At 41.1% G+C, this 22,064-nt stretch overlaps 1 protein-coding gene and 1 long non-coding RNA gene across 4 annotated transcripts in view; one reads left to right on the forward strand and one right to left on the reverse strand.

Moving 5' to 3' along the window:
* Nucleotides 1-22,064, forward strand: part of LOC117252562 (uncharacterized) — a 74,973-nt gene that overhangs the window by 17,220 nt on the left and 35,689 nt on the right. The window contains exons 1-7 of one of the 3 annotated variants that reach the window (XM_078171030.1): nt 1,948-2,611; nt 3,751-3,833; nt 12,466-12,525; nt 13,098-13,673; nt 20,261-20,305; nt 20,392-20,448; nt 20,789-21,994. In XM_078171030.1, the coding sequence (XP_078027156.1) occupies nt 3,815-3,833; nt 12,466-12,525; nt 13,098-13,673; nt 20,261-20,305; nt 20,392-20,448; nt 20,789-21,994 (1,963 nt within the window). In that variant the 5' untranslated portion in view covers nt 1,948-2,611; nt 3,751-3,814. Of the gene's footprint in view, nt 1-1,947; nt 2,612-3,750; nt 3,834-10,691; nt 11,142-12,465; nt 12,526-13,097; nt 13,674-20,260; nt 20,306-20,391; nt 20,449-20,788; nt 21,995-22,064 lie in introns of those variants that run through there. The other 2 variants (XM_078171031.1, XM_078171032.1) reach the window with 2 other exon arrangements.
* LOC117252694 (uncharacterized) lies at nt 101-11,047 on the reverse strand. Its single transcript, XR_013492070.1, has 4 exons — nt 10,662-11,047; nt 1,642-1,757; nt 831-935; nt 101-237 (listed from the first exon to the last, which is right to left on the reverse strand). It is a non-coding gene; the product is annotated as an uncharacterized LOC117252694 (long non-coding RNA).

The following is a 22,064-nucleotide window of genomic DNA, read 5'->3' on the forward strand; positions in this document are numbered from 1 at the left end:
AGGGATAGTGCACCCAAACATGAAAATTCAGCCATTATCTACTCACCCATATGCCGAGGGAGGCTCAGGTGAAGTTTTAGAGTCCTCACATCACTTGCAGAGATCCAAGGGGAGAGGAGGTAGCAACACAACTCCACCTAATGGAGGCTGACGGCGCCCCAGATTCAAACGTCCAAAAACACATAATTGAAACCACAAAATATCTCCATACTGCTCGTCCGTAGTGATCCAAGTGTCCTGAAGCCCCGACATAAAAAGTTGTTTGGAAGAACGTCACTTGAACTCTGTTTTTAGCCTCATTGTAGCCTGTAGCTCTGACTGCCTCTCTGGGCACTGCGCTCATGTGTGTTCACGTGCTTTCGCTGGTCTCGCACGCAAGTGCGCACACGTAAGTGCGGTCCACAGAGAGGCAGTTAGAGCTACAGGCTGAAGACAATTCAATTTAAAAGGGGTAAAAGACACATCAAACATCAACACAGTAAAATTTGAAATCTGCAGCAGAGCAATGGCAAGTACACAAAAGCAGCATTATGGTTAACTCTTGATTAAAAAAATTATAAAAGATTTCAAGTACATCATGACAGAGACATCAGTACCAATGTTACAGACGGTGTGCCGAGGTAAATCCTTTCTATCTGAGATGACCTAGAAAGGCCAGCATTTTCTTACATCGCCAAAAACATAGAGGCAAATATTCAAGTCATAGGCTAGGCCTTATTTTATTAAATCAACAACATATTTAAAAAACATAAAAGGTTAATTTCTTGCTAAAAACACGAAACTCAAAAATAACTGGTGACAACAGTTGTAGCACAAATATGATAACTTACATGTGAGTTTGGTTCATGTCCTCCATCACTGCTGCTGGTTAAAGTGAAATGCATGCTGGGATACTTGTGTACCGCGAGTTCACACAGGTCACCTCCAAAAGCATCCTTGATGAAATGGACGAACAAGACGGGCGGGTATTTGAACCATACTTGGATAAATGCAAACATTAAATTTAGGACAGTACTTCAGCCGTGACGTTTCACAAGTCCACCAAAGCAGAAATTCAGAGAGGCCTCAGATCTCTGGGAGAGCCTCTGATGTCATTAGGATCTGTTGTTTAGCAGCGTTGTGATTTCTCATCACTCCAGTTTAAGACAAGACAGTTAAAGATAATATATCACAGTTTATTAAATGGATAATTAAGGAAAGAGGATGCACAGATCTTACCTCTACTGGACTCCACATACACAAACTAACACACTAAATGTTAAATGTTATTTGAACTGAACATAGTGAACATGCTCTATAATAAACCAAGATAAAATACTGTGGAATCAGTTATGATGATAAACACATATTACAGTCTAAAGAACACAGAGGCAGCGCTACTTCATCGTCACTTTAAAGCATCAAAATGTTTCTGTCAGGTTGGAGCATCAACTACAGGGTTTAGTTTAGTTGTTTGTAGTTGGCCAGTCATTTCTCTGCTTTCATTAAATCTGTATTAATGTGTAGAATTGTCACAAACATTTATAGAATATTTAAAAGACAAAAACATGTCAATAAAGTGATGTAAAGTTGATATTAAAAAGGGTGGGACTCAGAGGCAGGTGTCTACTTTGTCTCTGGATCCTGTCAACACCACCTCACCTCCTCCTTCCGTCATCGGTGAGCCCCCCTCCGGACTGAAGGTGAGTCCCACTCCGCCTCCATCTGCAGCTCCATCCGTTTATTTCTCCTCCTTCACCGGACACACAAACCGGGATCTGCTAACAACAGCATCATGTCAGGTCTCTCAGAGTCAGTAACATCCGTAAAATCCGTTACAGCGGGACAACAGACTGGCTCCGAATGTTAGCAGGTGAAATAAATGACACTATATACCTGGTTACAACTGAATATGGTCTCTCACAGCCACCTCCGTTTGACACCAAGCTCCAAAACATATTGAAGCTAACTGCTGCTCAGCAAGCTAACGTTACACCACTGATTTCTCATCAAGCTACTTAACGTTACTTTAAGTCACTGATATTGTGCTCAACAAATCACTGTACAACAAATGACCACTGATATGGTGACACAATCATTCACAACAATACCCGGAAGTCCCTTGAACAGAAAACAAGTTAGTCCAAAGCTTCACAGACACAAAAATGAACGTATATTGTCGTAGTTTAACGGAGTTTGTAACAGACAGCTGAAACACAAACAGCTTTACAGCAGCACACTGGAAACCACATGTGGGTTCAACAACTCCAGTTTGCAGGGGCTCCACAAGATGGCGCCGCTGCCACAAAAATCAAACCTGATGGAAACAAAGCGCAGTGGGAAAAGTAACGTTACAGCCTGCGTTACATTACCAACAGGATAAAGTAGTTCATAGCATGATGGGGAAATATAACAGTGATTAATAAAGTATGACATTAACAGCAGTAACAGTCACAGGACTCTTTTACCACCAACAATCCCATTAAAAAATAAAGGTGTAGTTTTGTCTGACTTCAGATCAGTGAAATGTTGCTGGATCAAATTATCCTGAGGGCGTTTTTATGTCTTAACTTTCACTTTCTATCGTCAGACTGGTGACGACTGACAGAACAGCGGTGGTTTTCATCTACAGGTAAAGATTATAACTTATTACAGTTTAAAAAAAGATGCTAGAAAACTGATGTTTTTCATATTTTATTTTCACATATTTTTCAGTCAGAGTTTTATCAGAGAAATCTGTCTGTCTGAAGGAAACTCTGACAAATGTTATTCTGTTTTGGTTGTTGAATCACATCAACTTTAAAGTTACAATTAAAGCATTTACATTATTCTGAAGTTAAGTTTATTATCTTTAGACATTAATGTGACTGAAGCAGTGCAGATATAAAACAAAACATGATTCTTTAATAAATGTTAATATTTAGTTTATGTTCTGGAGACCAGATATGTTTAAGAGTTTAATGAGAGAAATCTGAGACAGCAACTCTGATAGAGGTTATGTTTCTATAATATCACATTTAAAGTTGCTATTTTAGATTTAAACTAAAAACCAAGAAGAGGCTGTAACCATAATCACCAAAGTGACATTAGTTTGATTTTAGACTTTATTTATTGTATTGTCATCATTTTTAATCTTGTTTTGCCTTTTTAATCTGTTTTTGTCACTTAGTTTTAAACTGTTATTATAACTGTTAAATCTATTGTTCTACATTTGAATCATTTTCATTGTCCCGCGTGCACTGGTCCCAAAACTGTTTTTTGTCTTATTGTTTTATGGTCTACACTTGTTGTCTCAACATCAGCTCGTCAGTCATCTGTGACACTTTGAACTGCACCAACCTGTTTGAGAGGTGCTGTACAGATAAAGGAGAGTTTGATTATTGGTGTTTAGTTGATCACATTTTAAGGTAATGTAACTGAAGAAGCTCCGTCACATTAAATCATCTTTATTTATTCAGAATCAGTGACATCTCTTTTGTGAGACCTCACGACAAACTACAAACAGCCAAATGTTGTTACACTTTATGTAGGCGACATTATAAAATGCATTTAAGTAAAAACATGAATCATCATTTTAAGGGAATTTCTCACACACACACACACACACACACACACACACACACACACACACGATCCCTGTAACCAGAGGGCAGGTTGTTCCTCTCAGTCCCCACTGTGGTTGTAAAGGTGAACGAGACACTCCACTCTGCTCTGTAAAAACATTTTGCTCTGTAAGTCAGATCATTTAAATTGTAATTATTCTTTCTGTAGGTCGTTAACGCAGCAGTTGGTCTCCAGCTGAATTAGTGTCTGATGTTTCCAGCAGAGTGACGTCATGGCGACTGCAGCATCAGGTGAGTCCAGTCAGACGTTAGTAGTTTTCTCTCAGTTCCCACGAGATAAATATGGACCAGCACTTTGTCTCACTTTTTAAAATCAGGTTTGTAAGTCCTCGATGAAACTCACTCAGCTGATTGTTTCGTCTCATTTCAATCTAATTCAACATTAAATAGGAGAAGCACTATAAACTGTGAGTGACTGACAGAACCTACAGCGATCAGAGCCTTAGCCAACACATTCTCACCCGGTCACTTCTTGACGTTTGGTCATGGACTTTCCACGTCCACATATGACGTCCAAGGTACCCTGGGTGTGTTGGTTGTTGACGTTCTGGGACGCTGTGTCGACTTCAGCCTGTTACATGCATTGTCTGTTTTCAAAATACACTTCTGTTTTCACAGGAAATGTACAGTTTGCATACAGTCTCAGTGACGTTTGTTCCTTCAACAACAAAAACGTGGTTGGGTTTAGGAAAAACAACAGGGTTTGGCTTTAGAATCTTACAGGACATGAACACCGCTCTCTCAGGTGAAAGTCGGTGTTTGTTGGACCCATCCACCACCACTTCCACCCGTCCTAGTCGAACTTTCGCTGCCTTAAGTCCTTGTCCTTGTCCTGCCGCATTTGCCCCTGACGATACCGGAAAGCGTGGAAATAAGTCAAAGTGTGGAGGAAGCGGCGGACCTACGGGGAAGCCTGCTCCGTTTTCCCCGCAGTTAGGGACGATTCTCCACGGCCAGGCTGTCGGCTGGGTGGAAATAAAGCCCTTTTCACACAGTGCGCGCAAAGCGCAGACCTCTGCCGACGAACCCATTCCTTGTGTATGTGCTAACGCGGCGCAAGAGCGCACCGCTCTGCCGCCAAGCTGAGCAACAAGAGGGCGCCACGCAATGCCCTGCAGAGTTTCAGAGGACCTGGAGAATGTTTTAGGATAGTAATAACATTATATAAGATAATCATATTGCAAAGATAATATATATAAGATAATAACATTAAAGACAAAATTCAATTGCAATACTTTTTCAAAACTTGATGATTTTACCTTTCTGTACAGTTTGTATACAAATTAATTAAATAATTTTGCTTGTAAATGTCTATTTGCATCACGTTTATTATGGAAAACACATTATTTGATCAATTGACATTGTGCCCCTAAAGTTCTTTGTGCGCTCCTTACTTTTTCAACTTAGGAGCACATGTGCTCCTTGGGAAAAAAGTTAGCGTCAAGCCCTGGGGGGTTTTTGTCTTTTAGGATCCTTTGGCCTCTGTGCAGGCACCTCGCCGATATTACCGATGCTCGGTAGATGGACATATCTAATGTTCTGGGCAGGTTTTAATCCCCCGCTGCAGAGCCCTCCTGTCCTGGACTGTTCACATCTGATGCCAGTTTGAAATGTTCCCAGTCAGGATGATGTCTCTTGCAAAGCTGAGAAAAACTTAGCAGGTGAATATTGTTTTCAGGGTGGAGATGTGTGATGACCATGGCAGGTTCTCTGTGACGCTGATGATTCTCAGGAAACTAAAACTGTTAGACTGCGCCACTGAAGCTCCACTGATAAGCTCCATTGATGTAGACATGGCTGTGTGTCTTCACCCAGTTCTCACTCCTAACTCGTTAAATAAAGCCACTTTGTTAGTGGACCTCAGCGTCAGACACTGATGCACAGTGCCACTCTTCGCAGCTGATCTTGATACGCACCGGATGGCAGTATTTTTTGACGCTCTGGGTAACTGCCGTAGTATTAAGAGCAAGAGAGTCAGCATAGGGCGGGTGGGAGTGGAGGTTGATGGGTCAAACAAACTCGGGACTTTCACCCAAGAGCACATTGTTCTTCACCATGTGAAACCAGAAGTCAATCGAATTGTTGAGTTGACATTAGGTTTCTTACAATCATACCTTTTCGAGCCAAACCATTATGCTTTTTTTTCTAAACCTAACCACATCTTTTGTTGCCTAAACCTAAAGAGGGAAATAATGCGTAGGTTTATTTTGAAAAATACTGTATGCATTTAACAAGCAGAAACTGTACACTTCCTGTAATAACAAAGTGTATTTTGAAAAGACACAATTCATGTAACAACCGTAAATTGACACGCCGTCCCTGAAGGTCCAAAACTGATGCTGGAAGATGCCTAGAGTGCCCTAGTTTGACGTGTAGGTCCACTGAAAAAGCGGTGATATTTGGTGAGTTGGGATGAGAATGTGTTGCTTGCATGTCCTTTTCCCCAGAAACAACAATCAGCTCATGGTTTTGCTGAGGTTGATCAGTAGGTTGTTTTCTGAGCACAAGATGCGAATATGAAGTCTCACTGTTGTTTGTAATCCAGCTGACGATGGTGGTGAACAGAGTTCTCTCCATGTTGGGGGTTGCAGTCGTGGGTGTACAGCGTGGGGGTCTGAGCACACAGCCCTGGGGGATCCCAGTGTTCAGCCTGCCCGTTAGCATTCAGAAGTCGTCAGATATCGCCCCTTTGTCAGCGGTTTTGATGTCAGACACCCAATGCTAAACCAAAAAACCCTTTTGCAGCAAGATGATACACCGCTTGGAGGCGTCAGTTTGTAACACAGCTGGAAGGAGCCTTTCGTGCAGTCGGCTGGACGGCACCTGTTGTGGCAGTATGATACATGGACAGGCGGCATCAGTTCATAATGCGGCTGGATGGCACTAGTTGCTGCAATATAATACACAGCTGGACTGTGTCAGTTTTAAACGCTGCCGTCATAATGTAGGGAGCTGGAAAGTTCCTGTAGAGATGGAGGGGGTAGATGGGTCCAACAAACTCTGGACGTTCACCCAGTAGATCAGTGTTTGCCTCCCACAGGTACGTAGAGTCAAACCATGATGATTTTTTCTAAACCTAACCACGTGCTTTTGTTGATGTCTTCACGTTAGTTGCGGCATCCAAGATCAACAGCAGACGCAGGAGGATACCTAGCACATAATATGTAGACGTTAAAGTCCACGGACAGAATGTATTGGTTCAGCAGAGGAGAATGCAGGCCTGCCTATTTGGACTTTCTGGGGTCTGTTTGTGAGGAAGTCCAATATCCATATGTACAGCGTGGTACTCAAACCCAGTGTGCATCAGCTCGCCAGTCAGTTCCACGGTGGAGGTTTTGTTGAATGCTCAGCTGAAATCAACAAACAACTTTCTGATGTAGTTGTTATTTTCAAAGTGTGTGAAGGCTGAGAGGAGGGCAGTGAAAAGGCATTTGTGGATCTGTTGTTTCTGTTTGCAAACTGGTGATGGTGGGTTCAGTCTGGCTGGGACGTTGTTTGTGATGTGCTGAAGAAGCGGTTTCTCTTCAGCAGAATGGGGTTGAAAGCCAAAGGGCGGAAGTCTCAGAGTAGACACTGCAGACTTTTTAGAGACGATGGGTCTGTCTTGAAGCAGGTGAAACACTCCTGTGACAGTTACGCTAGATATTTCAGCAATTACATCAACTTGCTGGTTGGCACATGTTCTTCGTACACTGCCAGGGATGTAGTCAGGTCCGGCAGGTTTGCCCACATTCATTCACAGCAGGGTTTGTCAAAGCAAAGTTCACACTGCACAATTTCAAAATCAAAAGGGTCGTATTTTACATAGAAGAAGTCGGTATAGGACCCTCTCCACTTTTTACTGTCTGAAAACTAACATGAAAATGGGTATTCAAGTTTTTTGTATCTTATAATTGTAGCAAATTATACGGAGAGAGAATGGTGCGTACAAAAATAATAATACCTGAAAAACTAAAAAAGAATTTTTATTCTGTGTAAAACCTCTAAAACACTAATTTAGATTAAGTGTAATGAACATCTTGAGTACCAATATCTAGGAGAAGTGGAGCTGAGGCTTTGTCAAATCCACCTCTGAGGTGGGATCCAAATAATCCTGAAATTTGGTATCAAATTGATTCAGATCTCTGTCTTTTGAAATACCCAAATGCAGCCTTTATCTGGATTAAAGGGAGGACTGGATTACCAGATCTGAATCCTGATCCTCAGATCAGATCAGGATTTAATCCAATCCAGCCAGGATAATCCTATCAGATCACTTTGAAATACTGGGCCCAGATTATATGAAGTATAAACATCAGCATACACAGTAGTATAGAACAGTGACAGCATCAATGATAACAGGAGCATACCATCTAAAAGAAGGAAGACAAGGCATGCTTAAACAAATTTAATGATCAAATGGATCTTATTTTGGCAGGTAAATTATTCCAATCTGCTTGGGTTTTAAACATGAATGCTCTTTTGCTGGCTGACATTTTAACACGAGGGACAGAGAAATAAGAGTCGAGCAGCATGTCTAACTTGCTGATTAGAAGTGAAAGGTACAAAATATTGTTGTAAATAAGATGGATAATTGCAATAAATGCATTTCAATATGAGTTGAAGCCAGTGAAAATGTCTTCTGACATTTAGAGATGGCCATTTAAGCGCATCATACATTGTACAGTGATGAGTGAGAAAAGGACATCCAAGTATAATTCTGCAGTCTATTATATGCGGTGTTAAGTGGAACAGGATCAGATTTTAGTCCATTTTGATAGACAACATCACAATAATCCATAATGGGAAGTATACATTGTGAGGCAAGTTTCTTACGAACACTGCGAGAAAAACAATTTCGAAACCGATGTAAAACACTGATTCCAAAGTTGACTTTGTGTATGATATGATCAATATGTATTTTGAATGAGAGTTCAGGATCAAGCCGAACACCAACATATTTAATACTATCAACTTTATGCAAAGAACTGTTGTCCTTACAGGTTATTACATGTGCCAGATTTGGATTTCAGTTTCTGTGTAGTACCAAAGATCACAAGATAGGACTTTTTTTTTTTTAACCATAGTTTATTATCTAAAAGCCAATCCTGCAGGATGGTGAAATCAGCATTCAAGTTGGAACACTTTATTTCCTCAAAAAACTACTATTGTATTTATTTCAATCTTTGCCTACCCTGACCAGGGTACTTTTTTAAACACCTCGATAAGATGACAAGATAATTCATTTAGAGCCATAAGACCCCAGGAGTAGGATTAGACAAACTAATTTGGGATTACAACCTTGATGGCCTTTGTCTCTACACCTTCAAAATGCATCACTGGGTATCACAAATTCAATTTGTTTCTTCTGTTTGAGCCTAACTCTAGCCCCAAATTGACCGAAATAGAATTATTTGAACTGGATAAAACCACTGCATGAAATGTTATATACGATTAGATTTCTAAGAACATCTTTGTTAAGACAAAGAATCCTCTTACAATACATTAAGTGACAAACTGGTGTGAGATTCTTAAATGTTTTTGGTCAACATACAGACTTGTAACCTAAAACAAGCTTTTTCCAGTGATTTTCAATAACAGAATATACAAGCTGTGGCATGAAACATGAATAACTCATTTAGAAAATTGTTATATTGGGGGACTCTCATGTCATTTGAGCAGTTAAAAGATACTTAACAGGTTTTTCAGCTAATAACTAAACAGAAGCCACTCACAAAGAAAAAGACCATTAAAATACAAAAGACCACACTTCTAAAAAGTTGGACCGTGATGGGATCACTTAATGAACTTGTCAACGACTGACATGTCTTTGTATCGGTGTTAAAGGCTTACTCTCAGGATGTAGGAAGAAGTCTCAGATGAGTTCTCGTACAGATATCTGCAGATATCCTATAATAAATAAATAAAACCTGGGACAGAATCCTGCTTATTATCAAAGGCACACACAACATCACTAGCAACATCAATCAAGACTTTCTATGCAGCTGTCACAATACTATGCCCTGGTCTAAAACCTGATTGGTCAGATTTTTAAATGGACTGCTGTGATGAAAATGTTCTCACCTGAACATTCACCAGCTTCTCTAATATTTAAGTTGAACATGATAGTTTGGAAAGTGGTTGATAAGAATTCCACTTATTTGACTAGTGCGTGGAATTTGAAGGGTCAGTAAAACAAAGAGCATTGAACTCTTCAAGATTTGTAAAGTCCTTAGTGCCACACTTGTTTACCCAGCAAAGTGCATGTTGATCAGAGACAATAGAGAAAATCAAGCATTTTAAAATCTCATTAAATAAAATGTTCATTGACTGCATCACATACACTATTCCCAACTGAGATACTGTGAGAACCTTGAACATTTTTGAACAAGTAAGGATGAAGTAGAATTATGATTAATCATTTTCCAAACTTTGCTGGACTTTCTTTATTTACGTATAGAGACATAAAACATATGAGCAATTTCCGAAGAAAACCAAGGACTGCTCCTATATTTGAATTTCTTAAAAGGTGCATGCTTATCTGCAATGGAATTATATGATTTTATATAATAATCTAAGGCCTCCCTGGATCAGGAGTAACCATGGTAAACCCAATAGGGTAAACTTGGGTAAACCTAAGTGTTTAAAATTCCTTTTGATAGTGACACATGGTTTGAATCTTTGAAATTTTGCACCATAGACGCATGCTGTTGAAAAGTGGTCACTGAAATCGAGAGGAAAAACACCAACAAGAGTGTCAGTAAGACATATAAAATCATTCTTGAGCCTCTCAAACTGCTGGAACTTTATATCGTTAAAGGATAACTTCGGTATTTTTCAACCTGGGCCCTATTTCCCCATGTGTATGTGTGCGTATGATTCATAGGTACAACTCGTTCTAAAATTGGTTCAGTACTGAGGGAGGCGGATGCAGCCGGGAGCTGCGAAACAAGCTAAAACGGTAACAGAGGCAAATGCGCCCCGTATAAGTTTGCGCATTAAATGTGCTTTTTTTCGCAACTGACCAGTTCAGATCGCCAGTGCTATCTCTGTAAATAGCATACTAAGCGTTTCCCTTACCCTTCACTTGCGTCATCTCGAGAGAGCTTTGCTTGTTGCCGGAAGAAAACAGGAGCCATGCAGAGCGCCGCTCCGAGTGGTGCCGGTTGTCCCGGAGTACAGTTGAGAGTTTTACTACATCGATTGAAAACAATGGTTCGTGTTTGTGCTTCTCCGAATTGCAAAAACAGGATGTCGCGCAACACCCCGTACAGCTTTCATAGGCTGTCTTTGTCGGACGGCGAGATGCTGAAGTTGTGGCTAGTTGTGCTACAAATGGATGCTAACACTCCTGTCCAGACACTGCGCCTTGCAGACCATCGGGTCTGCAGTGCTCACTTCTCCCAAGATGACTACTGACAGCTGAAGAAGAGAAGACATCCAATCCCCAAACACCTCTTCCTCAAGAAAACGGCTGTCCCACGAGTAGAGAGAGCTACAGACACAGTGGAGCAAAGCTCTCGCGAGATGACGTCACACACAGCCCAGAGCAAGTGAAGGGTAAGGGAAACGCTTAGTATGCTATTTACAGAGATAGCACTGGTGATCTGAACCGGTCAGTGGCGAAAAAAAACACTTTTAATGCACAAACTTATACGGGACGCATTTGCCTCTGTTACCGTTTTAGCTCATTTCGTGGCTCCCGGCTGCATCCGCCTCCCTCAGTACTGAACCAATTTTAGAACAAGTTGTACCTATGAATCATACGCACAGATACACATGGGGAAATAGGGCCCAGGTTGAAAAATACTGAAGTTATCCTTTAAGTTCAATGTGTACTGGGACTACTTTTACCATCAGATATCGTTCAGGGGGTGACGGTATTTTAGCAGTGACTCTCCACACTCGGGAGGTGTAGGTATCTAACATCACTGTCACGGTGTTATATTACTAATATCGAAAAGGGAAATCACTGTTAATTAACTTCCAGTATTTATTTCACAAACTAGTTAGCAAATTACTGTGAAGATGCCACCTGACTTTGCACCACCTCGATCAGCTGTGACACACTCTGCACACTCTGTTCAGTGCTGAGAGCATTGTAAAGAATGGAATCAGATCACACACTGCTGGACAAACTACATCATGACAACATTTTCAAAATACCACAAGCTTCCTTTTCCTGCATTATAGTTTTCAAGGCAAATTAAATATGAATTATATATTTGACTGTTGGTTATAATCAAACCTTGAACCATCCTGAGTTGCATAATAAGGTGTTTTGAAGCAGCAGCTGGAGACTTCTCCCTGCTAAGCTGTCTGCTTACTCCAAACAGCTTAACAAAAAAAGGACACCAGCAAAATTACAAACAAGTTAAGCACCCCAGAAAAAAGCTTAACATCACAGGCTCTTGGATGAGAGAGGGAGACTGGTGCATAGAGCACAGATTGTCACATTCCAAACTGATGAGTTGTAGTTTTATCCATACACGATGTGAAGTATAAATGAAGCTACAGTTTGGTTATTGGTGGAGGACTGAGCGCTGAACTGAAACATGAATAAATTAATCATACTAGCAACATTCCAAACTGTAAAAAGTCAGAGTCAACATGTTTGATTTTATTTGATTCATAGAACATTAAATCAGTAATAAATACAATGATCAACATGTATATTTGGTTCATAACTGGCCCTATTAGCAATTTTGGAAAATATAAAACTATAATCTGGAGACGGGACTGTCATCATATGCATATGGCACCTTTACGGTCCTCTGCACACAGGAAAGCCATAGATATTACTGGCCTTTTGTAAAATACATGTGAATGAATGGATGACTGAATGAATAAATGAATGAATGTATACATTTCTGTATCTTTACAGTGTCACATGATGCGTGGCCTGTGAAGCACAGAAGCAGTATTGAATTCCTGCCACCTTTCAGTAAGTCAAACTGGATCAAGTCAGTATTGCTCTGTATTTTCTGAATCTCCGGTGTTTCATAAGATCTGGGTACCAGAGAGTCCCACAAAGCTCAAATTTAACTGAACTCAATTCAAAATTCAGGAGATGAGAATGGGAGCTGCAAGTCCTCCAAATCTGCCTTGTGATTTTGGTCCAATTTGAACTTAAGCTTCATCCAGGCTCAGTTTGTTGTTGGAGCAGCTGATAAAACAACTAAACAAAAATATGTTTTGCTGTCTATTAAAACTAAAATACATTTTGATGAAAATTTTACATTTTTACATTCTAACCTTTATCTTAATGGCATGTGATGATCAGTGTAAAGATAGGTAACTTAAGTAACACTTTCCATCTTGTCTTTGATTTTAAAAGTATTTTAGAATCCCTTTGAGAATACCAGTGACCTAACTGATACGAATTATGGGTATGGCTCTGATATTGTGGGTGAATTAAAACCAGGCTGAAGAAACAAGCTGAAGGTCCTCACCTGGTATTGCCTCTGCACTGGATAGATACCAGGCCTACTTTTCATAATCATGTTTTCTTTCCAGTGTCTGAGCTGAGGGTTGTTCTGCTGGGGAACAGCTGGTCTCAGAGGAGTTCAGTGGGGAACTTCATACTGGGAGAGACTAAGTTCAACACTGAGGAAGAACCAGACTGCTGTCTGAGAGTCAGTGGACAGATAAAGGATAAAGAAATAGTTCTGATCAACACTCCAGATCTGCTGCATCTCAACATCTCTGAAGACAAACTGTCAGAACATGTAGAAAAGTGTGTGAGACTCTCTGATGCTGGACCTCATGTGTTCCTGCTGGTTCTACAGCCTGAAGACTTCACTGAGGAACACAAACTGAGACTCTGCAGAGTCCTGGAACTCTTCAGTGATCAATCATTTGATCATTCATTGATACTGATATCAACATCCAAATATCATGACAGTACAAACTTTACGCAATATCCACCATTAAAAGACTTGATCAGAAAATTTAAATACAGATACCTGAAGCTGAAGAACCTTGAACATCCAGAGTTGTTATCACGTTTGGGTCAAACTGCAAAGGAGAACCGTGATGTGTTTGAGGATGCAACTGCTAAACAAAGCCTAAAACAAAAGGAAACTCAGTCTGGTAAGTGCAAGAACAATGAATAATAAAGATGTGAAAACTTTGTTGACACAAGTTATTGTGATAACAAATCATAGATTACATAGAAACATGAGTTCTGCATCTGTTCAAGTACCTGGCAGGTAACCACTGTTGGGAACATTACTTCAAAAAAGTAATTAGTTATAGTTACGATTTACATTCCCCAAAAAGTAACTGAGTTAGTAACTGAGTTACTGCACTATAAAAGTAACTAATTACCTGGAAAAGTAACTATAGCATTACTTTTTTATAAAATACACAAATATGTCAAATTGCTTGGACAGCCCCCTTAATGGAACTGTATGTAATGAAACTCAACATTGAATATGTTAAATGAATGAAACTGACACTTAATAGAATAAATCATTATTATAAAACAGTGTGCAATTATCTACACTAGTTAAAGAACCTCCATTATTCGCGCAATTTAAATGTGAAAAGTCTCATCGACTGACCGTCAGTTGTGTGTGCGGAGAAGGAGAGGGGCGGAGAGAGCGGAGCTGTGGAAACATCCTGCAGTCCGACATACTATCATGCCATTAAATAACTTATTAGATAGATATATAAAGAGAAAGGTGGCGTTTAGAGAACAAACCCAAATAAGCAGCTCCACTTTAGGAACAAGCCCAATTAAGCAAGTCAACTTTAGAAACAAGCCCAAATAAGCAACCCGCGACTACCAATATTTGTAAGTGACTTTACAAAAAAACAAGCCCACACAGCAACCCTGCTTGTGTGCTTGGGAATACCTGCCCTACTCTGCCTCTGACTGGTTTATGATGACATTTTACTCTCCCTAAGCCAATCATCATGACTTATGCTTCCTCCTTACCTGCCCTCAGCAAAGAAAAAAAAAACTTTAGAGGTCCGCTGAGAAGGTAGCCTGGTTCCAGACCATAGACCCCTCCCACTCAACTGAGTAGGCTTGCATCTCTGGTCTGGCATACTGCAATGAATTTGCAATTTATCCTGTCCAAACTATGGAAGGACCAATAAACGCCGGGGGTGGGGGCGGGTCTAGCGATTAGCCAATCAGCGCCACGCTGATGTCAAGCTGTGCACTGGTGGGTAACTGGTGAGGATAGCAACAACGGCGTCTGCTACAGATCCTACAGACCAAACTAACGATGCTATCGAGGTATTTCGCCACTACTCGCGTTAATGGAGGACCAAATTAAGGAAGCTGCTAAACTGGATATAACGGCGATGCAGCTGGGCGTGCATGACAACGGAGACATTTTAAACGGGCAATGCTCGCTTGTTTTCGGCACCCCCGAGGCATGGATACTAATGACGTCAGATTCTGGGTGAGTCGTTGATCTCTAATGATTGGTTAGGGAAAAATCAAATTCCCTCCCCCTTGTAAATCGCCTTCAATGGAGGCGATGTCAGACTGAAGGTTCTGGGAGCTTCAGTCTGACACTCTACTACTACTGAGAAGGAGCTGGTTTGGGTGAAAGCTGCTTCAGTGAACTCAGGCAAAGCCGAGTATCGGCGCACTTTATTGTGATAACGGTAATGGCATTATAACAGGGGAGACAGTAACTTTTTTGATTACTCGTTACTGAAAAAAGTAGCGCTGTTAGTAACGCTGTTTATTTATAACGCCGTTTTCCCATTACTGCAGGTGACCCACATACAAGGTGACTCACGGGTAATATTTTCTCTGAATTTTACTTTCGGGTTCAATTCTGGGTGGAAAAAAACAGGAGCGGATCATGGATGTAAGATGACAAATACATTGAATTCAAATAAACACAAGAAGTTTGTGCTCTAGAGAAAGGATCAGCACTCAGTGAATAACCTCCTAAGCCCTATGATAAGCTATTATGGCAAGGCTTAACTATACAGACCAGTGAGCAGTGATAACTAACATGTATTTGGGGTCATCGGATGGGAACCTCCTTTCACCGATGTTTTGTCTAGTTGGTCCCACGACACCTCCAGGAGGCTAGACAGTGATCTCTGGCGTCCCAGAGACACTCCCCTAATGCCAGGTCTCACTGCTCCCCTCCCCGCACCAACCCAACAACCTCCTTTACCTTACTTACACATGGCTTTCTCAGCCCAAACAGCACGGCCACCTTCAACCAAACCCAGGCTCCTTACATACGAGCTCCAGGTAGAAGCAATGCTGATACTACTTTTCCTAGCACATTCACCATACTCTATTTCACATGCTACATAGCATAACTCCAATATAAGCTAAAGTTAAAGGAGATAAATAAACTCACAGGATCAGCAAACACACTCACCTTGCAGCATGGTCTCAAACAAAATGGATTCAAATAGGCCACTCCCACACTTAAATAACCTTCCTCTTCCTGGATTTCCTCCTGAGAGGAAGTGGATCTCTCCACCTGATCTCAAGGAGTTATGTACCCTGCTTAGTAGTTCCCCCTGCTGGCCCCCAACTGACATTATTTCTTCTCTTATAGATAAACTGGCTGGCTCTGACTGCTTCATCTTACATTTCCCTCACTGTCTTCCTCAAACTCTGTCCCTGCACTCCGAGTTCCCCCAGGAGCGAGACAGCTGATCTTGCTATGAATCCCCTACACCCCACTTCCAATGGACAAATCCTAGTCTTCCATCCTCACTGCTCAGCTTCTGCTCCTAATTCTGCATATCTAAGCTTTTTTCTTTCATAGGCTTCTTCCACTGAGTCTTCACAAGGAACTGTCAGCTCAATGAAATAAACTATCCGTTGACTCAATGATCACAACACTATGTCAGGTCTCTGCTTGGTACAAACTATTTCCTGGGGAACAACAAGCTTTCCCCCTAAATCTACTTGCATTTCCCAATCACAAGCACCTTCTAGGCGACCACACCCTTGCCTCCTCACTAACTTATCCCTTCTGTATTTCTCTCCCTCACGGACAAACTGAGTTACTAAACTCCTATCCTTAACACCTTCTGAATTCACCTGTCTTTGTTTCCCTTCAATGCCTGCAGCTAAACATTTCAACACCTGGTTATGTCACCATGTATATCGGCCTTGTGACAAGCTAACTTTACAGCCTGACAAAATATGCTTTAAGGTTGCGGTACGTGAACACAATGGGCATGATGGGTCCCCATTTACTCACAGTTTTAGGTTCTGGGGGGTTGGTAACACATCGTATGTAGCCCCTACCAGGAATCTAATACGATTCTCTTACATACTCCACAGGTCCCTCCAACTAAGCTTCCTCTTCTCTACACTTTCCCAATTCAATCACTGTCCCTGTTTAGCCTGGGCCACTACCTTTGCACCCCTTAATATCTCTTCCTGTCTGCGTATCTGTTCCACAACCAGCTTTCTTTTATCTTTGAGACCTGCTGTATTCCATACCGGTTTACCTGAGCCAAGCCCCAGGCCTCCCTGGCCAAACTGAATATTACCTACAATCTCTGCATGTCTAAGAGCTGCCTCTGCTTCTGCTTCCTGAACTGCCGATCTTGGGTTCCACTTCCTCCCCTTGGTTGGATTTGGAACCACACTCCTAACTACCATGTCCTTACTCTCAGATAACAAGAGCTCTGTCCTGACCTTGGTACATTTAAATTCCTCTGTTAAACTAGATACTGGCAGCTCAAGTATCCCTTTTCCATACAATGCAACACTACTTAGACACCTAGGAGCGCCCAACCACTTCCTAATATAGGAGCTAACCGACCTTTCAATTCTCTCCACAACGGATACTGGAATTTCATAAATTGACAACGGCCACATTAACCTAGGATATAGCCCAAATTGCAAACACCACAACTCAACTTTCCTGGAAGTTCTGATTTATCTATTCTATCCAATCCTTCTGCCACATCTTTCCTAAATTTCACCACCTGTTCCTCATCATTCAACTCTACATTGTACCACCTACCTAAGCTCTTTACTGACTTTTCCCTAATTGTTGGGATGTCCTCATCATCTATGACAAACTTCCTATCACTTAACTAGTCAAACGCACTCCAAATGAGGCTATGCGGTACTGAACCAAACGCATTTGCCAGGTCTAAAAATATTACATGCAGGTCCCTTTTGTTAATCTTTGCTGCCTGAATCTGGTGCCAGATCATGCTAGTATGCTCTAAACACCCTGAAAAACCTGGTATTCCTGCCTTCTGCACCATGGTATCTATTAAGCTATTCCTTTCTAAGTAGCTAGCTAATCTCTGCGCAACAACACTACAGAAAATATTCCCCTCCACATTAAAGAGAGAAATCATCCGGAACTGGCTAAGGTCCACAGACTTCTTCTCCTTAGGAATGAGGACACCCCCTGCCCTACGCCATGCTCTTGGTATAATTTGCTTTTCCCAAACTATTCTTAGCTGTTTCCACAAAAATTTAAGGATATCAGGTGCACTTTTATAAACCCAGCAGGGGACTCCATTAGGCCCTGGGGTCGAAGAAGCCTTTGCACGCCTGACCACCTCCTGAACTTCCTTCCACCTCGGTGGCCTGACATCCATCTCATGCTCTATCCCTCCTAATGGAGGGATATCGGGTGGGAAACCTACTATCCTATTCTTCTCTAAATCTGAATATGTGTTTCTCAAATATTCTTCAACCTCTACCCTTTCTGCTTTAAGCTGCCCTCCCTTTTCCTGGCTGAACAATCTTTTAACAAACTTAAAAGGGTCCCAGAAAAAACCTGTCCTAGCATGTTCCTTCAGGAGGCTGGACAGTGATCTCTGGCGTAAATACAATTGGAAGACGAACCATTTTATTGAATGATGTTTCTAATCCTCTGACCGCTGACTTTATGTGTCAACTCTCTTCAGTGGTGGCTGAGATATGAGAGCCGCTTCAATTAGGGGCCATATTCACCAAGCTTACAAGTACACAGAGTTGCTACTCGTGACAAAATTCCAAGACAATTTTTAGGATTGTGACATTTTTCTTAGAATTTCCCCTTACAGTTAAGACTGGGTCCTTGCAAAGATAAAAGTTATTCCCAAAACATCTCAGACCTTAACGCTGTAACACCAGAAATAAAATGAACACAAAACTAAGATATTTGGAAACTGGAAAAATGTAACAGTGCAGCAGTGATGAGTTGAGTCAGTCTCAACCTTCCATCAGAGTGATCACACTAACAATGACATCACTCTCACAGTCAGCTGTTCAGTTCATTTCCACTGGGTGTCCTCACACCGTACAAGCTCACAAAAGGGCAACCAATCACATCTCTTTTTGCATCATACCTAACAACAGGGTCAAGCAACACCTCCTCAGTAAGGTACAAGTTTCTGTCCCTTCCTTGCTCAGAGTTGCTCTGAGAACTTTCCTAAATCACACCTAAGCTAGACTTATATTTTAGGCTAAGTTGGGAGCTCTGTGAGAGGATTCTCAGACTGTTTGTGAATACAGCCCCAGGTGTGTTACTACCAGGCATGTTAACTGTGGAGATGTGCTGCTCAATAGTAGGAAAATAAGCAAAACATATTCATTTAAATTGTATTTTCTAAATGACATTCATTTAAAAATATATTATTACTGTTTCACATCTATCAAATGTCCCAAAATGATCAGTTTATACATGCTGTCTTACCAAATTATTATACCAGTGCCTGGTATTATAGAATTTGTGGTTTTGGGTCATTTCAGGTAACTAATTGGTCATACAGTATGTGTGGGTGGCACAGTGACAGCAATGTTGCACACTCTGCCAGTAAGTAAATGATCACAAATGCCAGATAGATATAAAATTTTTGCTTCTGACAGTCCTACATCATGTCCGTAGTAACATTAGTAAAGTTGTAGAGTAGGGATGCACAATATATATCAGGCCAATAATTATTGGCCGATAACTGGACATTTTTTACTATCATGTATCATTCCAATAATAAAATTAAAGCTGATAAATTTCACAGGTAAAACAAAGCCAAACTGAACCAGTGGGCGGCAGGACACCTTTAATGTTTGCAAGCTGCCAATAAGCATGGAGAAGAAGAATAACAAGCTCAGCATGCTGACTAGAGAGCAAAATATGTAGTTGCTGGTGTGGACATATTTCAGAAGGACAACATGACTGTGGCAAGCGTCTGATCCTCAACCACTAGACTCTACACATATTAGACATAGCGCCGAAGGACCGTTGGTGGAGTGTTAGCACGAGCTAACACAGCAGCAGCTCACATCCAGCACAGAGCCCTTAAACTCCAACAAACTAATTCAAAAAAGGCTCAACTCTGTTTTTCAACTCACTAATAACAGTTAGGTAACGCTAGCCATGTGATGCTACAGTTAGCCCTTAATTTGAATTGTTAGCTGGCGACCCAGCCCGGAGCATGTTGACCCTATAGAGTTATATATACAATAAACCCATTAATAAAAATATTGAACACACATACAGTTTGTTATAAGTTACTAGAATAAACTGTCAGGCTGTTTAAACTATTCACACATGCACTACATTCAGGAGCATTTCCACCTTGAGCCTTTTTACTCATACCATGGTAATGCTTAATAGATGCACTCCTGGTGAGTGCAGAAACAGATTTGATAATGTGATCAGTGCAAATAAATACTGACTGAGTTGTAACAAGTTGAGTTCAACTGGATGATTTTATCTTTGCAGAGCGGACATCTTACACGGCAAGGGCAAAAAACTATGTAACCAGGTGTAAGTACATTCATTAGAGATGATCATAACATTCTGCATATAAAGATCTTTGAGATTAATTTATAACTGATGGTTTTGTCTTGCAGGGTTAAAATCAAACACATCACACAATTCCCCATCAGTTCAAAGTACAATCACACAAGGTAAGTTAATCATTTATACAGCATAAAATAATTAGAAGTATAAGCTTTTTAATAATGCATTAGACTGTCTCACACATTATTGTGTAAAAAATGAATTATGCCAACCTAATAAACTCCACTTAAACAAAACATTACCCCTTTAATTGTGACATTCGAAACAAATATTTCAGACCCGTTTTTCAAGGATTCCAATATTATACAGAGATGAGAGACAGAGGTCCACATACAGTGATTATATCTTTAGATTGTATTTATTTCAGTGAGTCTGTGAACGTCTGAATCAACATCCATGCTAAATGTGATCTTGTTCATTATTCTTCATCTTTATGTTATATTACAGCATCTACACTCAGAATTGTGATGTTGGGGAAGAGTTTGGACAAAAAGACAGAACTTGGTCATTTAATGCTCGAGGGTCAAGAATTTCAAGTCCTAAAACACTCCTCAAACAAGCATTGTGCTGCTGCCTGTGGAGAGTGGAACGGTAAACCATTAACAGTAGTGACAACTCCAGATATCTTCAGTCTGTCTCGGGGGAAAATGAGAGAAGAGATGAGAAGATGCTTCAGTCTTTGTCATCCTGGACCAAATGTTCTGCTGCTGTTAGTGAACCCTTCTGAGTTCACTGAGAAGAACAGACAAACACTGAAGTTCATCCTGAGTCTGTTTGATCAAGATGCCTTCAAACACTCGATGGTCATCATGACACATGAGGTGATTGAACGCCTCAATGTGAAACAGCTGCTTAAGGAATGTGGAGGAAAACAGTACAGCATGTTGGAGGAGGATCATAGATCACTGATGAAGAAGATTGAGAACATTGTGCATGAAAACAAAGAAGCCTTCCTCACCTTCACTGAAGAGCCCATCAGACCAAAGTCTGAACCCATCAGAGCAGCTTTAAAACTGGTCCTGTGTGGGAGGAGAGGAGCAGGGAAGACTTCAGCAGCCAAGGCCATTTTAGGTCAGTCAGAGCTTCATTCAGTCTCCAGCTCATCAGAGTGTGTTAAACATCAGGGAGAGGTGTGTGGACGTTGGGTTTCCCTGGTGGAGCTGCCTGCCTTGTATGGAAAACCTCAGGAGGCAGTGATGGAGGAATCATTCAGGTGTATCTCCCTCTGTGATCCTGAGGGCGTCCATGCCTTCATCCTGGTCCTACCTGTGGGTCCCCTCACTGATGAAGACAAGGGAGAGTTAGAGACCATCAGGAACACATTCAGCTCTCGAGTCAATGACTTCACCTTGATCCTGTTCACCGTGGAGTCAGATTCTACAGCTCCAGCTGTTGTTAACTTTATAAAGAAGAACAGAGACATCCAGGAGCTCTGTCAGAGCTGTGGAGGAAGATATGTTGTTCTCAACATCAAGGACCAGCAGCAGATCCCAGAGCTGTTGGATGCTGTGGTCAGTCAATCTAAACAGAAACCATCCTGCTATACAACAGAAACATTTGCACGAGCACAAATGAAAAAGATCATACAACAAGAGAAACGTATCAAGAGGCAACAGATTGAGCTTGAGAAGCTGACGAAGGACAAGCTCACTTGTAAGTACTTTGAATTAAAAAAAGTATCCTTAACCATGTTCTACATTACAGTTCTTGAGCCTTTACTGTG

This window comes from Epinephelus lanceolatus, chromosome 9 (assembly GCF_041903045.1).
Source record: "Epinephelus lanceolatus isolate andai-2023 chromosome 9, ASM4190304v1, whole genome shotgun sequence".
NCBI classification, from domain to species: Eukaryota; Metazoa; Chordata; class Actinopteri; order Perciformes; family Serranidae; genus Epinephelus; species Epinephelus lanceolatus.